General features: G+C 46.5%; 1 protein-coding gene across 6 annotated transcripts in view; it reads left to right on the top strand.

The window, feature by feature from the left end:
- POU2F2 (POU class 2 homeobox 2) overlaps positions 1–13,683 on the top strand; it is a 109,764-nt gene that overhangs the window by 68,764 nt on the left and 27,317 nt on the right. For all 6 annotated transcript variants that reach the window (XM_028742314.2, XM_028742309.2, XM_077932195.1 and 3 more), the window contains 3 exons: positions 11,316–11,381; positions 12,779–12,813; positions 12,937–12,993. In XM_028742314.2, the coding sequence (XP_028598147.2) occupies positions 11,316–11,381; positions 12,779–12,813; positions 12,937–12,993 (158 nt within the window). The remainder of the gene's footprint in view (positions 1–11,315; positions 11,382–12,778; positions 12,814–12,936; positions 12,994–13,683) is intronic.

Genomic DNA, 13,683 nt, shown 5'->3' on the forward strand with positions numbered 1-13,683 from the left:
CATGGGCCACAAACAGTGCTGCCCCTGTCACACCCCACTTTCAGCACTTTTTGAAAACTATTGTCTATCGCCAGCCCTGTCTTCTCTGCAGCTCAGTGCAAAGGTGAAGGGAGAGGATAGGGTTAGGGGAAAGAAACTCCAGTAGGCCTGAGGTCAGGGCTGGAGCATGGAGTTGGGGATAAGCGGCAAAAGCACACTGGGACTTACGGATGAAAGGTATTTGAAACAGAGGGGAGCATTCTAGCTTTTCTCTAGTGGGGCTCCTGTGCCCAAGAGTTCCCTGCCAGGCAGAAAGCCAGCTGGAATGTTTTTGTCCCTGCATAGAGATGTGGGCTTGGGGGTGGGATGGTGGGAAGCGCCACACCTAATTTCTGCTGTTAAAGTCACAGGAGCCCTGCTGGGAAAAAGGTGGCAACCTGACTAAGAGCACAGGCCAAGATTTCCAACTTTGCAAGCAACCACAGTAGCTGTGCCTTCAGCAACAACTTGATGTACAGCCATTAGCAAGTGATGCTTATCTCCTTGCTGCGAAAAGTTTCACTTGCTGATTTCTGCAGAGCGGAGGTACTGTTAAAAGCACAGGCTCTGGTCACTATGCAAACCGAGCTGGCTGCGAGGGTAGTCCCAAACTTATTTCTATCCTGCAGCGTACTGATGAAGAACCTGTGCCCCTTGTGATGTTGCTGGGCCACAGTTCCCTTTAACCCTGTCCATTGAACGAGCTGGTTGGGGCTGACAAGAGCTTGAGTCCAACGACATCTCTAGAGTCACTGCTTCCCCATCATTGCTGCATAACTGTAGATTGAAGCAAACAAACCAGTTTACTCTCCCTGTTCCCCTCAGGCTTCCAAATTCCTGCAAGGCTTCCTGGAATCCAAGGAGACAGCAGGCTGTCCCATGCAAAAGAAGACACTGTCCCTGTATCTGTCATAGCTGCTTGCACGGTACTATTTTTGCAGGAACGAAAACAGATTCCCTTTCCTGCAAAATGACTAAAATGGCTCAGAGCTCTGCCTTCCTTTGTATCTGGCTACCCTAGCTGTTTCCATCCCAGTGTTTTCCTGCAGAGGGCGCTGTAGAGAGCCAAGGCAGGAGAATGAGGACCGGCTGCTAGGGGTAGGAGGAGCGCTGCCCGGAGGCTGGTTTCTGGGCTTCTGTTTTTAGCTGGGGTTTCAGTAAATTGGAGTCTGTTTTTAAAACATCTAAAAATGTGAAAGGGAAGCAGAAGTGAAAGCCAGCAAAGGGTGGCCGGCAGTTTGGAGGACTGCGGTGGAGGAGGGGAGAGGCTGGAGAAGCATCATCTCTCAGGTCCAGCTGTAGCTGCCGGGTTCCCCTGAGAGAGAACTTGTGCAAATTTAAGAGCCATAGTGAGGAGGAAACTCCTGAAATTATTTCATGAGTGACGTGACAATTGGTAAAATTGCCACTTTAAAAAAATAGGCCCTGCTCCTGTATCTCTATAGCAGTAATTCGAGATTCAGACATTCAGCTGGTGAGACTTTTCCGGATGTGGAGATAAAACTTTCCTGGCTGCTGTTAAAGGCAGAAGGGCAGGACCCCTGAAAATGTCTTACTTCCCTAAAGCAGCAGTCTTGGGCCTTTTCAGATTTAGGACTCGCTTTTTCACGCTGCTGTGCAACTTCAGACCCACTCTTCAATTTTCTGCCATTTGTACGCTTTTCTTCTTCCCTCTGTTTTTCGCCATTTCTGGGCTCTTCCATAGTGTCAACATCTTCAGATGGGATTCCATTGCATAGTGACACATTCAGGCTGCACAATTTGGAGTTCTTGCTCAGCAAACCTTCTTCCCCAAAGAAGCAGACTTTCTGTGGTAAGCAAAGTGGAAACCGTATGATGACATCCTCTTGACAATAAGGATGACAAAATCTGCCCATTTGGGTTTCTCTGACTGGACTCATTTTTCCAGTCTTAAATGCAATTCTCCACATTTCCACATGAGCTTGCAACTTAAAGAAGAAGAAAAAAGTTCTCACAAAAACTCACCAGCATTTTAGTGTGAATTTTCCCTAATATATACACACACATGTCTGTTTGTGTGCAATTTTACCTAACTCGGAGAACTGAATTTTGAAGATTGGCTGTGTTTTGGTTTGTGTATTGTTTTGGAAAGTACGTAAAGTATGTAAATTCATCTTTAAATAAGAACTGAATAGGATCCCACCTCCCCGCCCAATCCATCTTTGAATCAGTGTCTCCTTCAAACAAATCAGAATGAATTCTCAATAAAAAGCCAGCATAGTCTAACCTCCTTGCAAACAGATCAAGATGATTGCTCAAGAAATAGATTGTTTGGAAGCAACATCTCTCTGCCTCTCTCCCCTTATCTTCTCCAATTGTCTGCTTCTCTGTGTGTTTCTCTTCCTTTTTAAAAAAGACAGTAAGCAAAAGAGTTTTGGTGCCTGTGGTCTGACCAACTTTAGGCGAGGGTGCAGTAACTCACTTGTGGGTACCAACCCCACCGGTTGACGACTAGCGCTGAAGCATCTTTGAATGTGGGATGGCTCGGTTGGTAGAGCATGAGACTCTTAATTTCAGGGTCACAGGTTGGAGCCCCCACATTGGGCAAAAGGATTCCTGCATTGCAGGGGATTGGATTACATGACCCTTGTGGCCCCTTCCAACGTTACAGTTCTAGGATTCTATGAATGCTACAGGTATTGGAGACACTAGCTGCCTTCGGACAAGTCTGAGAAGACTGTAAAGAACAGAATTGCCAGATTGTAACCTAGAGAATTCACTTCTGCTTTAAACCATACTCACGTAGCAGAAGAAGTTGCTGCTTCTGGGCCTCCTACCCTAACCCTTCCCACATCTTGCTGCTGAAAGAATGAGAAAGGAGGATGGAGGGCAAACAGAGGACTGACTGGGACAGGAGATGCAGCTGGACACGCTTTCACTGCTTTTGTGTGGTTAAAAAGTAAAAGGTAGAACCTCTGGGTTGTAACCTGATAGCCATAGTGTAAAAATACATCTCAGATACAAACAATCCTGTTCACAAACAATATGTTTTCACACACACCTGTTACTCACTTCATGCACATAGATGCACACAGCCATGCATAACACCCCAAGCATCTCGCACGTGCACACATTACCACTTTTAGTGCTGCTGTTTCAGTTTGGTTGAGTGTCAGCGGTGTCCTAGGCCCTGTTCAGAATTTGCAAGAAAAGTAAAAATTCAGTAAGAGAAGCCTTTGCAGTAGAACAGAGCTTTAGTTGTTGTTGTTTGCAGATCACAACACATTTTTCCTGCGATCCATATACTATTTTTATATTTCTTGTTTATTGAATATATTGGTTGCTTTTTAACCAAGGCAAGCCAAAGCAACCTACAGTATATAAACAAACACATCCATGAAAACCAGCATAAAAAGACAAAGAAAAATCTAAAAGGCAGATCTATATTTTTTTTAAAGCTAGATTAAAACATCCCACCCACCAGGGGTGCCAACTTGAATAAAATATTGTGGGGGCCCAGGTAAGCCCCACCCCACAAAATTGATAACATGATGCAGTGCACACACACCATTTGAATGGGAATGCCCATCAACTTTGTGGGGACCCGGCCCCCTAAAATATTTTATTGTGGGGGCCAGTGCCCCCACAACCCCCAGGAATTGGCTCCTATGCCGCCCACTCAAAGCTACAGAAAATTAAAAGCCAAAGGCCTGGGGAAAAAGTAATGTAATGTAATGATGGTGCCAGGTGAACCTCACCAGGGAGAGCATTCCACAAACAGGGAGCCACCACTGACAGGGCGCGTTCTCCTGTTGCTGCCCTCTGGTCCTCCCTCAGAGGACAATTTCAAGGTCTGGGTTGGTTCATATGGGGAGAGGCAGTCCTTGAGGTATTGGGGTCCTGAGCCACATAAGACTTTATCTGTCAAACAAGCACTTTGAATTGGGCCAGGAAACTAATTGGCAGCCAGTGCAGTTGGGCCAGGATTGGTATTATGTGCTCAGACTGTACTTCCCCAGTGAGAAAGACCTCTGCAGAACTACCTCCTTGTACATGCCACACAAGTGTCATTTCTCTTGTCTTTTCGGCACCTAATTTTTCAGCGCCTTCCTTTTTTCATAAGCCTTTTAAGCAAAGATTTTTAGATGGTAGATATATCTGATTTGAATTTCTATTAATTGTTTATGTTTTTTATTGTTAATTATTTTGAAATGTTTTCATAAGCTGAATAAGTAATTGTAAATAAATAACAGAGAAACTGACATAATTCTTACCAACTGTCAAAATATCTTAGGGCTGCCACATGTTCATCTTGCTGGGCTCCTGCATCTTTAGCATTTGTTAGTCCTTTGTAATATTTTATCCCGGAACTCCCTGACAGGCAGAAATTCAATACTGAAGGGTTCTCCTATCCACATCAGAAAACATGTTGCCATTTAAATTTTCTGTTTGTCACAGAAGTCTTGCTAGGAGTTTGGGTGTGTGTGTGCACATACCAATTCCTGATAGGAATTGATCATCAACAAAATCTAATCCGTTTGTGTTTAAGAATGGTACTTTAATTCCTTGCATTTGTAAATTGAATGAACGAGCCCATAAATGGGAAGGTGCATTTAATCTGAAAATGCGGCTCTTCCATTTTTGGTACTGAATTAACAACATTCAAAGAAGGTGAGTTTGGATATCATGTTTGTGTATCTTGTGGGTGGGTGGACCTAACCCTTTAGTTTTTTATTCTTTCTCAAAACCAACTTGCTTGCCTCTTACTCATACATACCTACTGCCTCCCCATTATCTTTGATCAGAGGTTATAGAAACTGCTGATTTTTATCATTCTCACGATCGGTCGCCTTACTGTAGGTTGCTTGCAGCAATGAGTTCCACTTATATTGATCGTTCTGTGTACTGCCACCTGTTCCTCCTGCAGTTACTCCCCTGCCTCTACCAGCAGTTTGACACTCAGAAATGGAGCAGGTGAACTTTTGCTCATCATTTCATCAACACAGCAGGAAAAAAAGCTTCAGCTGTTTTATTTCTGCTTGTCATTGTCATTTTAAAAGTAGGCAAGCTAATTGTGAATATTCCTCAGTATCGTTTTGAACCTTCTTTAACTTCTGATGTTGCTTCACATCTACATCACCCCCTTCTAGATCTTGATTGCCATGAATCCCATGGAGATATCATGGAGGGGAATGGTTGGATTCTGAGGATGAATGGGTGGAGCTCGGGGAGTTGGAAATGGATGACCTTGGGGAGCGTGCTAGTGAAAAGGGGAATGTGACATTGGGACCCTGAGATGTGCCTGAGCCTGAAGAGTAGGCCAGAAGTCTAGGGAGTGGAGAGCTGGATCCAGGGCAGGGTTGGCAGAGGACTGTTTCACCGCATGACATCAGACACTCCTAGTCAGATCAAGCCAGTGTGAACCAGCCAATTTGCTTGCAGTGAGGACCAGGACAGTTTGATCGAACCCCTACAAGCCCAGACCTCACATCAAGACTGGTGACCAATAATTGCATGGCAACAACTAGGACAACTTCATTGTAACCATGGTCAAGTCCTTCCAGCACCCTTACAAGAAGAAGACACCCACATGTTGGCTTCAAAATCAGAGGCATGGGAGAGAATCAGTGGGTGGTTACACCAGTGCATTTAGACTGTAGGCCCAGGACTGGAATTGGAATGACAAGGTGTATATGGTGCAGTACCAGCTGGGGCTAAATGACGAGATCCTTGATGAATTGGGGCAAACAGCTCTGCCTGGCATCTGATCAGCCCTCATTCAGCTGTGCCTGAAAACAGGCGGTAGACCTGAAGGTTGCCTGGAGTTCCAGTACCACGCTCCGGCACACATTTCCCATTGTAGTGTGCGGACATCATCAGTTTCAGGGGAGGAACCTATTGCAGATCGGATTAGCATGTCCCCGGTTGATGGAGGATGAGAAGACAGGAAGGTGAAAGAAGTGTGTGTGCCTCTGTTGTGGGAAGGTGAGGCACTGTGCCATGGTGTGTTCAGCCAAGGTGGTTGTCAAGACTCTGCTACTAGAAAACTCAAAATCCTAACTTTGGTAGAGGTCTGGGAGCTGGGACCAAAGAAGGAGTGTGGATCTTCCCAGAAGGCCCCTGAAGATCCACCACCACTCAAATCAGCCATCACCTTGCCTACTGTCTTGCACACCCCTTTGGGGAAGGGGGTGCCTACTTGACTTGAGTCATGATAGACTCAGGACCCTCTAGCAATTTCCTGGATTGGGACATTGCCAATCAGCCGGGCGTTGGTTCATGGGAGCTCAGTGAGTCACTCTTCATGGATGCCATTGACAGTAGAGCAGTGGTGCCTGGCACAATCATGCTGCACCTGCTACTCCTGAAGTTGCTGGACCCCCAAGAAGAGCTGACATATTACCTGGCAACCCCACCATGCTTTCCCATTATGCTGGGGGCTGCCCTGGTGCACTCAGCACAACTTGTGCATCTCGTGGGGGCAGCGGTCCCTGGCATTTTCACTTCTATCAGCAATACTACAAGAAAACAGAGGATGTGTTTGCTGCAGCCACTGCGCTTTCTTCCCCTGAAAACACCTTGCCCCCTTTCACAGCAAACAAGGACAAACTCCCAGCCAAGTATGACATCTTTCAGGATGTGTCCTGCAAGAAAGAGGCTGGCAAGGTACCACCACACTGTCCCTACACTGTGTCTATGGTACCGCAGCATCCCCATCACCACCGAGATGGACCCAGGAAAGGCATAGTGTGGTTTGACCAAGCAGCCACATGGGGTTCAGAAATTACTCCTGGAAGTTCATTGTCTCCTTCTCTTGCCTCACTGTGCCATTGACCAACTGCCTCAAAGGTGGGAAATCCTTTCAGTGGACCGAGAAGGCTCAAGAGGGTTTTCATGGTTGAAAACAATGCCTCTGATGTGCCTATTGGGGTAGTGTTATTGTAGGCCAACCAAGGAGAAGGAGTTGGTTCTGTGCGCATACGATTCTCAGAAACTGACCCCTCCCAAGCAGACCTGCTCCAAATGGAAGAAATGAGGAAAATGCACTGGTATATGTGGGATAACGCTCACTTGATGAAACGTCATCTGATCTCCCCACAACCAAATCATGATGAGTACTTATTAAATAGCCAACATGGCCAATCTTTCTGCAAACAAAGCAGCCTAGATGCTCATTTAAAAGGTTGCCTGGAAGCGACCAATAACATTTTTATCATACCTACTAATAGTGAACTCATGAGTGCCATTCCCTAGGAAGCCAAAACAGCAATAAGGGAGGTATTGGCCAGCTTGGAGGCATCTTGTGCTTTGCAAAAGTAGTTTTTTGGGGGGAGAGACCCCAGAACAGCATGCTCGGTAGCTACAGAATTTTGAACGTCCACTGGAGTGGGGATGAAATCAAGTATCTGGGGAAATGGCATGACTGGCTGGAACCCTGAACCAAGAGCATTCTGCTCTGCAACATTTTATTGCATGTCCCACTTATTACCCAGAATGCTTTGCTTATTTCTCTCAGCATGGGGCTAATTGAAGGGTGCTGGAAGGCAGAGCAGGAAGGAGAGTTTGGGGAATCTTGGTGTGTATTTGACCCCATCCACACTGTACATTTAAAGCAGTATTATACCACTTTAAACAATCATGGCTTCCCCCAAAGAACCCTGGGAACCATAGTGCTAAGAATTGTTAGGAGACCTCTATTGTACTTACAGAACTACAGTCTTCAGATTTCCCTGGGAAAAGGGATTGATGGTTAAACCATTCTGGGTATGGTATCTCTGTGAGAGGAACAGGAGTCTGTTAGTTCCCTCACAGTGCTACAATTTCCAGAGTGGTTTAACAGTCTACTCCTCCTCACAGGGAATTCTGGGAACTGCCATTCCATGAGGGAAATGAGGGTTTCCTAACAACTCTCAGTACCCTTAACAAACTACTTTTGCCAGAATTCTTAGGGGGAAGCCGTGACCGCTTAAAGTGCTTAAACCGTATGGTATTAATGTGGCAGATGCCTGTGGCTGGTGCGACTCAGCAGCCAACATCTGGAGGGCTACAGAGCCCCCAGCCCTACACACATGAGTGCGCAGGGCCAGCCCACTCATGAGGCAGAGTGAAGCAACCGCCTCAGGTGGCAGAATCCTGCTGGATGGCCCTCCCACAAGGTTGCACGGTAGCGGCAGTGGCAGCTTCCAGTGAGCTTTCATGTTTCCCAACGCATGCATGGCAAAAATTCTCCTTTCTGGTGGAGTTAGGTGATCAAACTAACCCAGGTGAGAGAGAGCTCACCTCAGAGTAGTTTGCCTGTTGGCAGGAACTCTCTGTGCCTCACTGCCTGGCTGCAAGTGGAATCCTTGCCCTCCTCTACCATCCCCACAGCTGCACCCCACAGATTTCTGATCAGGTGCAGAATACGGTGCTGCACATTGCCTAGAGGATGTGTTTTATGAGGTGACTAATATAACTAATAAATAAATAAGCGTGGTAAAATTCTCCTCAGCCTTTGACAGGATGATGCAGGGCACCGATACAGATGACCAAACTGCACCCTGGGAAACGTATAACCGTTTGTATATCGTCTTGTCAGGAGAATTTTTGCCACACGGAAGGTAGCAAAATGGTTGCCTGTGATGGACTTAATGTGCAGCTACCGCTGTTACACATGCACTTTGGCTACAATTCGGTGGATGTTATTCATTTAATGAGAGGACCCAACTCAGGGGGCGGCCCCACTTTTTCTTGGACTCTCCACCCATCAACTGCCCCCCACATCGCATGCTGATGTCTAGCCTAGCTCAACAGGGCTTCCTTATTAGAGTGTGACTCATTAAGCATATGCAAATCAGACAGGAACAGCCGGTGATAAGGCTCCAGTCTTGGGGGTGGGAAACAGAAAAGACATCTTAAGAGGAAGGCAACTCTCTACGCCCCCATCCCTGTCCTGCACTACAGGGCTGGTCCAGGTAGGAGCTGGAGGGCCAGGAGAGGGCCAAAGAGACCCTGGAAGCAAGGAGGGCGTTCCTTTTTTAAAATTGCTTTGGGTGAGGCAGCTTTTAGGCCAGACTGGAGCGAGAAAAGCAGTGTAAAACCTGCTCACTAAAGCTTTCCATTGTGAATGGTGGGGGTGGAGGGAGAGTTGACTTCGATCACTTTCAGTTATCATAGTATGTAGGCCCAGCCATGCCCGAAATGGTTACAGTTGTGTTCCTCAGCTGGGGCTGGTTGTTTTTAAGAAAGAAATTTCCCCCACTTCAAGCTAAGATACGTGCAGTTCTAGCACGGGACAAAAGTGCCCAGAGCGGGGAAGTCCACCCTCTGACCCTCCCCAGTTGCATCCAAATCACACCTTCCCCTCCCAGGTACCTCTCAGTGTTGTGCGTGCCTTGTTTGGCTGCATCTACTGGCAGCACGTTCACTAAGGGCAGGATTAGGTAATTTGATTTGTGGGGATCTTGGGGGCCAGGAACTGATATGGATGACTTTGTGGTTTTAGCAATCTGTGGAAGTTTTGTTTTGTTTTGTTATTTCTATTCCCCGTTTCTCAACTTCGTGAAGCTGGGCGACTGTTTGCCTAGGCCCTCCTCTTGCAAGGTTTCACTTTCTGATCTGAGCTGCTGGGGTCTCCCCAAACACATTGGGCCTTTCCAAAGAGTGTTCTATAGAATAGATTTGCGTAGTGCTAAAGTCACACAAACTAGGGTCTAGCATCTGTAGTGCAATATCTTACTCCTTTGCAGTGTAGCTTGGGAGGTGGCGGGAAGGAGAGGATGTAGCGTATGTTGGAAAGCAAAAGTATGCCTCTTTTTATTTATTTTGTGCATATGATCCATGTTAGAAGAAAGCAACCTTTAGCTCTCATCTTTGCACCTTCTGCCATGCCGTGCTATTTGGACCCAGTTATGTATAAATAGGGGTATGGGAAAGCGGGGAAGGAGTCAAGTTTGTTGGTGATGCCAAATTATTTAGGAGAATCAAAAAATTCAACAGAACTAAATGAAAAACATGATGGCAGTAAGATTGCAAAATGAGATAACAACAACAATAATGATGATGATAATAATATAATAATAATAATAATAATAATATAAATAATACCCTGCCCATCTGGCTCGGTTTCCCCAACCACTCTGAGCAGCTTCCAGCAATAGATAAAAACATAATAAAATGTCAAGCATTAAAAACTTCCCAAAACAGGGCTGCCTTCAGATGTCTTCTAGAAGTTGTGTAGTTCCTTATCTCTTTGACATCTGATAGGAAGGCATTCCACAGGGCAGGTGCCACTGCTGAGAAAGCCCTCTGCCTGGTTCCCTGTAACTTCACTTCTTGTGGGAGGGAACTGTCAGAAGACCCTCGGAGCTGGACCTCAGTGTCCGGGCTGAATGATGGGGGGACCACCTCCTGCAGTGAGCACTGGAAGGGAGGATAAGTGGCCTTTAGAGGCCTGGTCCTCTAATGGATATTCCTCCTCTGAATTTTCCGCTTCCATTAAAAAGAGAAAGAAACTATTGTTTTTACTTGCAGGAGATAACTAGGAAAAACATGCAAGCTCTTGCTCACCAAAAAGTAAACTGCTTTTCAGTGTTGGCCACTGAAATGTCTTTCCATTATATTGGTCAAGACATAGTAAGACAGAGATGGGAATCTGCCAGAAGTTATTAGACTCCATTTTCCATCAGCCTTAGCCAGCAGGGCCAATGGTCAGCAGGGCTGGAGGCTACAGCGGCCACTGCCACTGTGCACCCACTGCATGCCACTTCCAGTTGCCCACAGGGCACACACTGCTGCTGGGCGACCTCTTCCTCCTCCTGTTCCTCTGCCACTGTGACTGTGTCCTCCCCACTGTTGCGTCTCCTCTTACACCGCCTGGAGGCAGCCTGGCAAAGCTCTGGTTTGCTTGGCTGGCAGGTGGTCTGCTGTGTAAGCTGTGGAGAGGTGGGGATAGATGGAGGGCTGCGGCGGAGGAGCAGGAGCAGGTGCCGAGCACTGGGCAGTAGATGCCCAGCGCTGATGAAGATCAGGAGTGGGCAGAGGCGGGGGGATGGCTCCAGGGCTTTTACCCCAAGCAGCAAAATGACCTGGGCTGGCCTTAATGGTCAGGGATGATGGGAGATGGTGTCCAATAACGCAGGAGAGCCACAGATTGCCCATCCCTGATCCAACTAGGCATATATTTTCAAATTCTATGTACTGTAAACGTTACTGTATTGATATTGAAATACTTTAGATTAGTATTTAGGTTCTGGGTGTTCTGCTCTGATTCCCCCCACTGCCGCTTGGTGTACCGTCACAATCTGATGTAGCGCTCACCCCCATTTTCTTTCCACCCTCTTTTCTTTCTCTCATAGAAGTAAGAATGTCTAAGCCCCTGGAGCTGGAGAAGGCGCGGCTGGAGCTGCAAGAGGAGCACACAGGTAGCAGTGCCTGGAGGGAAGGGATGGGGATTTAGTCGTTCATTATAATTTTTACGAACTAGCAAAATATCTGTCATTATGAGTTTTGAAAAGTGGGTGAGGGATGGGAGACTGCTGTGATGTGCACAGTGATCTCTAGAGTGATCTCACCTCAGTACAGACTTCTGTGCTCCCCCGTCACCCAACAACGGTGCCCAAAAGCCATTTTCCTTTGTCCCATAACCCCACAGTTACAGGGAGACCATGCCGCAGCTTTCATTTGCATTGCTCTGTCCTGAGTTCCATTCTTTGGTCCTACTGGAATGTGACAAACCGACAGGCTTAGGAACTAGCCTTCGTATAATATATGAAACACATGTTTTGTGATATGTACACTGCTTGTTTATTTTGTAAACTGCCCTGAGGTGATCATCTCCTCCTCCTCCTCCTCCTCCTCCTCCTCCTCCTCCTCCTCCTTCTCCTTACTGTTATTATAAAATAAATCCTCCCAATGTTCTGCATTTTAAAAAGTTTTTCGGACCCAATAAATTGGACTAAGCAATAAAAATGCAACTAAGATAACATACGATTTGCACTAGCAAGTTTTTGAATGAATCTTAGTGAAGCAAATTTGGGGGAGAGGGGCAAAGTTAGGCATGATGAAAAATGGTCATGTGGGGTTTCTGGGGACTGAGAAGAGAAGTAGTGAGAGAGAAGTCCTGAAAGCGATTGTTTTAGGGGAGCAGAAGGAATGAAGCAGAGAATAAATGTTAGAAGGAAGGCTGGGTGGAAAGAAGCAGCCAATGTTTGGTACATGGCCGTGCCACTTACCGTAACTGTTTAGTGGGCCAGATTACCCCTTGGTAGAAAGAAGGGAAAGCACCAAATATCAGACAAAAAGCGGGGAGACCTCAGAGGTTTGCCTACCTCTATAAACATGCTACATGTACAATGCATTAAACATCCAGAAAAAAGCTTGTGTCTTTAGAATTTACTGTAATGTAGAAATGAATGCAAATATTACATACATAACCACCTAGCCTTTATATTATAACAACTCATTTCAAAAATGTAATTAAGTCCCTTTCTTTAAAACCATACCAGCATTGTCCAAAACGCCAGAATTATAGTATGGCTTGCATATATATCTTGATTTTAGAGTGATCCTACACTTGGGCATGTGTGTTCATGCACGTACAGTACCATAAGAAACCTCATAGCCATGACTGAAATCCTGCAAGAGAAAGGCACAGGACCTGTGGGGAGAGGAGGAGAAGAAACAGGCATGGCAGGCTTGATGTGGCCTATGGGACTCTTATTTGAGAATGTAGGCCTTGGGAGGAGGGTTCAAGGGATGGGGATTATTGAAGCGATGGCTTTGTATGGAAGCTTTATGACAATTATCTCCTTGGTTTCAGATACAGAAAGAAATGGACCTGACACAAACCACCAGGTGAGAAAAGTTGGCCAGAAGCTGGAGGTTTATAGTAGTGGCACAAATGTTGTTGTGGCAGACAAGGGGCATGCTTTTAGTCTGTTGATGCTGACTTCCTTTTTCTCTCTTTGTCCCTTGCAGACCCAGCAGAGCAAACCTTCCCCGTTCTCCCCATCCCCAACCAGCACCGGCACCAAGGTAAGTGGCATCCTCTAGCTTCCACTAGCACCACTGCAGAGGACATTGTTTCTCTGCCAGTTCTCACCATACTCAAAAGAGAAGACAGTTTCCCATACATGCTTGTCATAACAGTGGTCTCCGCCAGTAGGGACCATCTTCCAGCAGTTTGCAGGGCTGCTTTTTTGTGCTTCTTTGTGCTCCCCGATATGGGGAACAAGGTTAAGTTCAAATCCCCACGACGGGGTGAGCTCCTGCTGCTCAGTCCCAGCTCCTGCCAACCTAGCAGTTCAAAAGCACGTCAAAGTGCAAGTAGATAAATAGGTACCACTCTGGCGGGAAGGTAAACGGCGTTTCCGTGCGCTGTTCTGGTTCGCCAGAAGCGGCTTAGTCATGCTGGCCACATGACTGGCCACAATAAGCGAGATGAGCGCCACAACCCCAGAGTTGTCCGCGACTGGACCTAACAGTTAGGGGTCCCTTTACCTTTACCTTTTAGGTACCATCCATGGGGAATAAAAATATCACCTCTTATCTGCAACCACCATAGCCAAGTCTAGGAGAATGGAGGTCAGAGAGGGAAGAAATCAGGTTGCAGGTTATAATATTAATGAGGAAATAGGAATCCAATTTTGCAGTGCCTCTGACTGGGGAACCTCTGAACTTTGGCACCCAAGCCACACTACCCCTCCACAAGGAGGAGAGATTTGC

The sequence above is a fragment of the Podarcis muralis genome, chromosome 7 (assembly GCF_964188315.1).
Source record: "Podarcis muralis chromosome 7, rPodMur119.hap1.1, whole genome shotgun sequence".
Classification (NCBI taxonomy): domain Eukaryota; kingdom Metazoa; phylum Chordata; class Lepidosauria; order Squamata; family Lacertidae; genus Podarcis; species Podarcis muralis.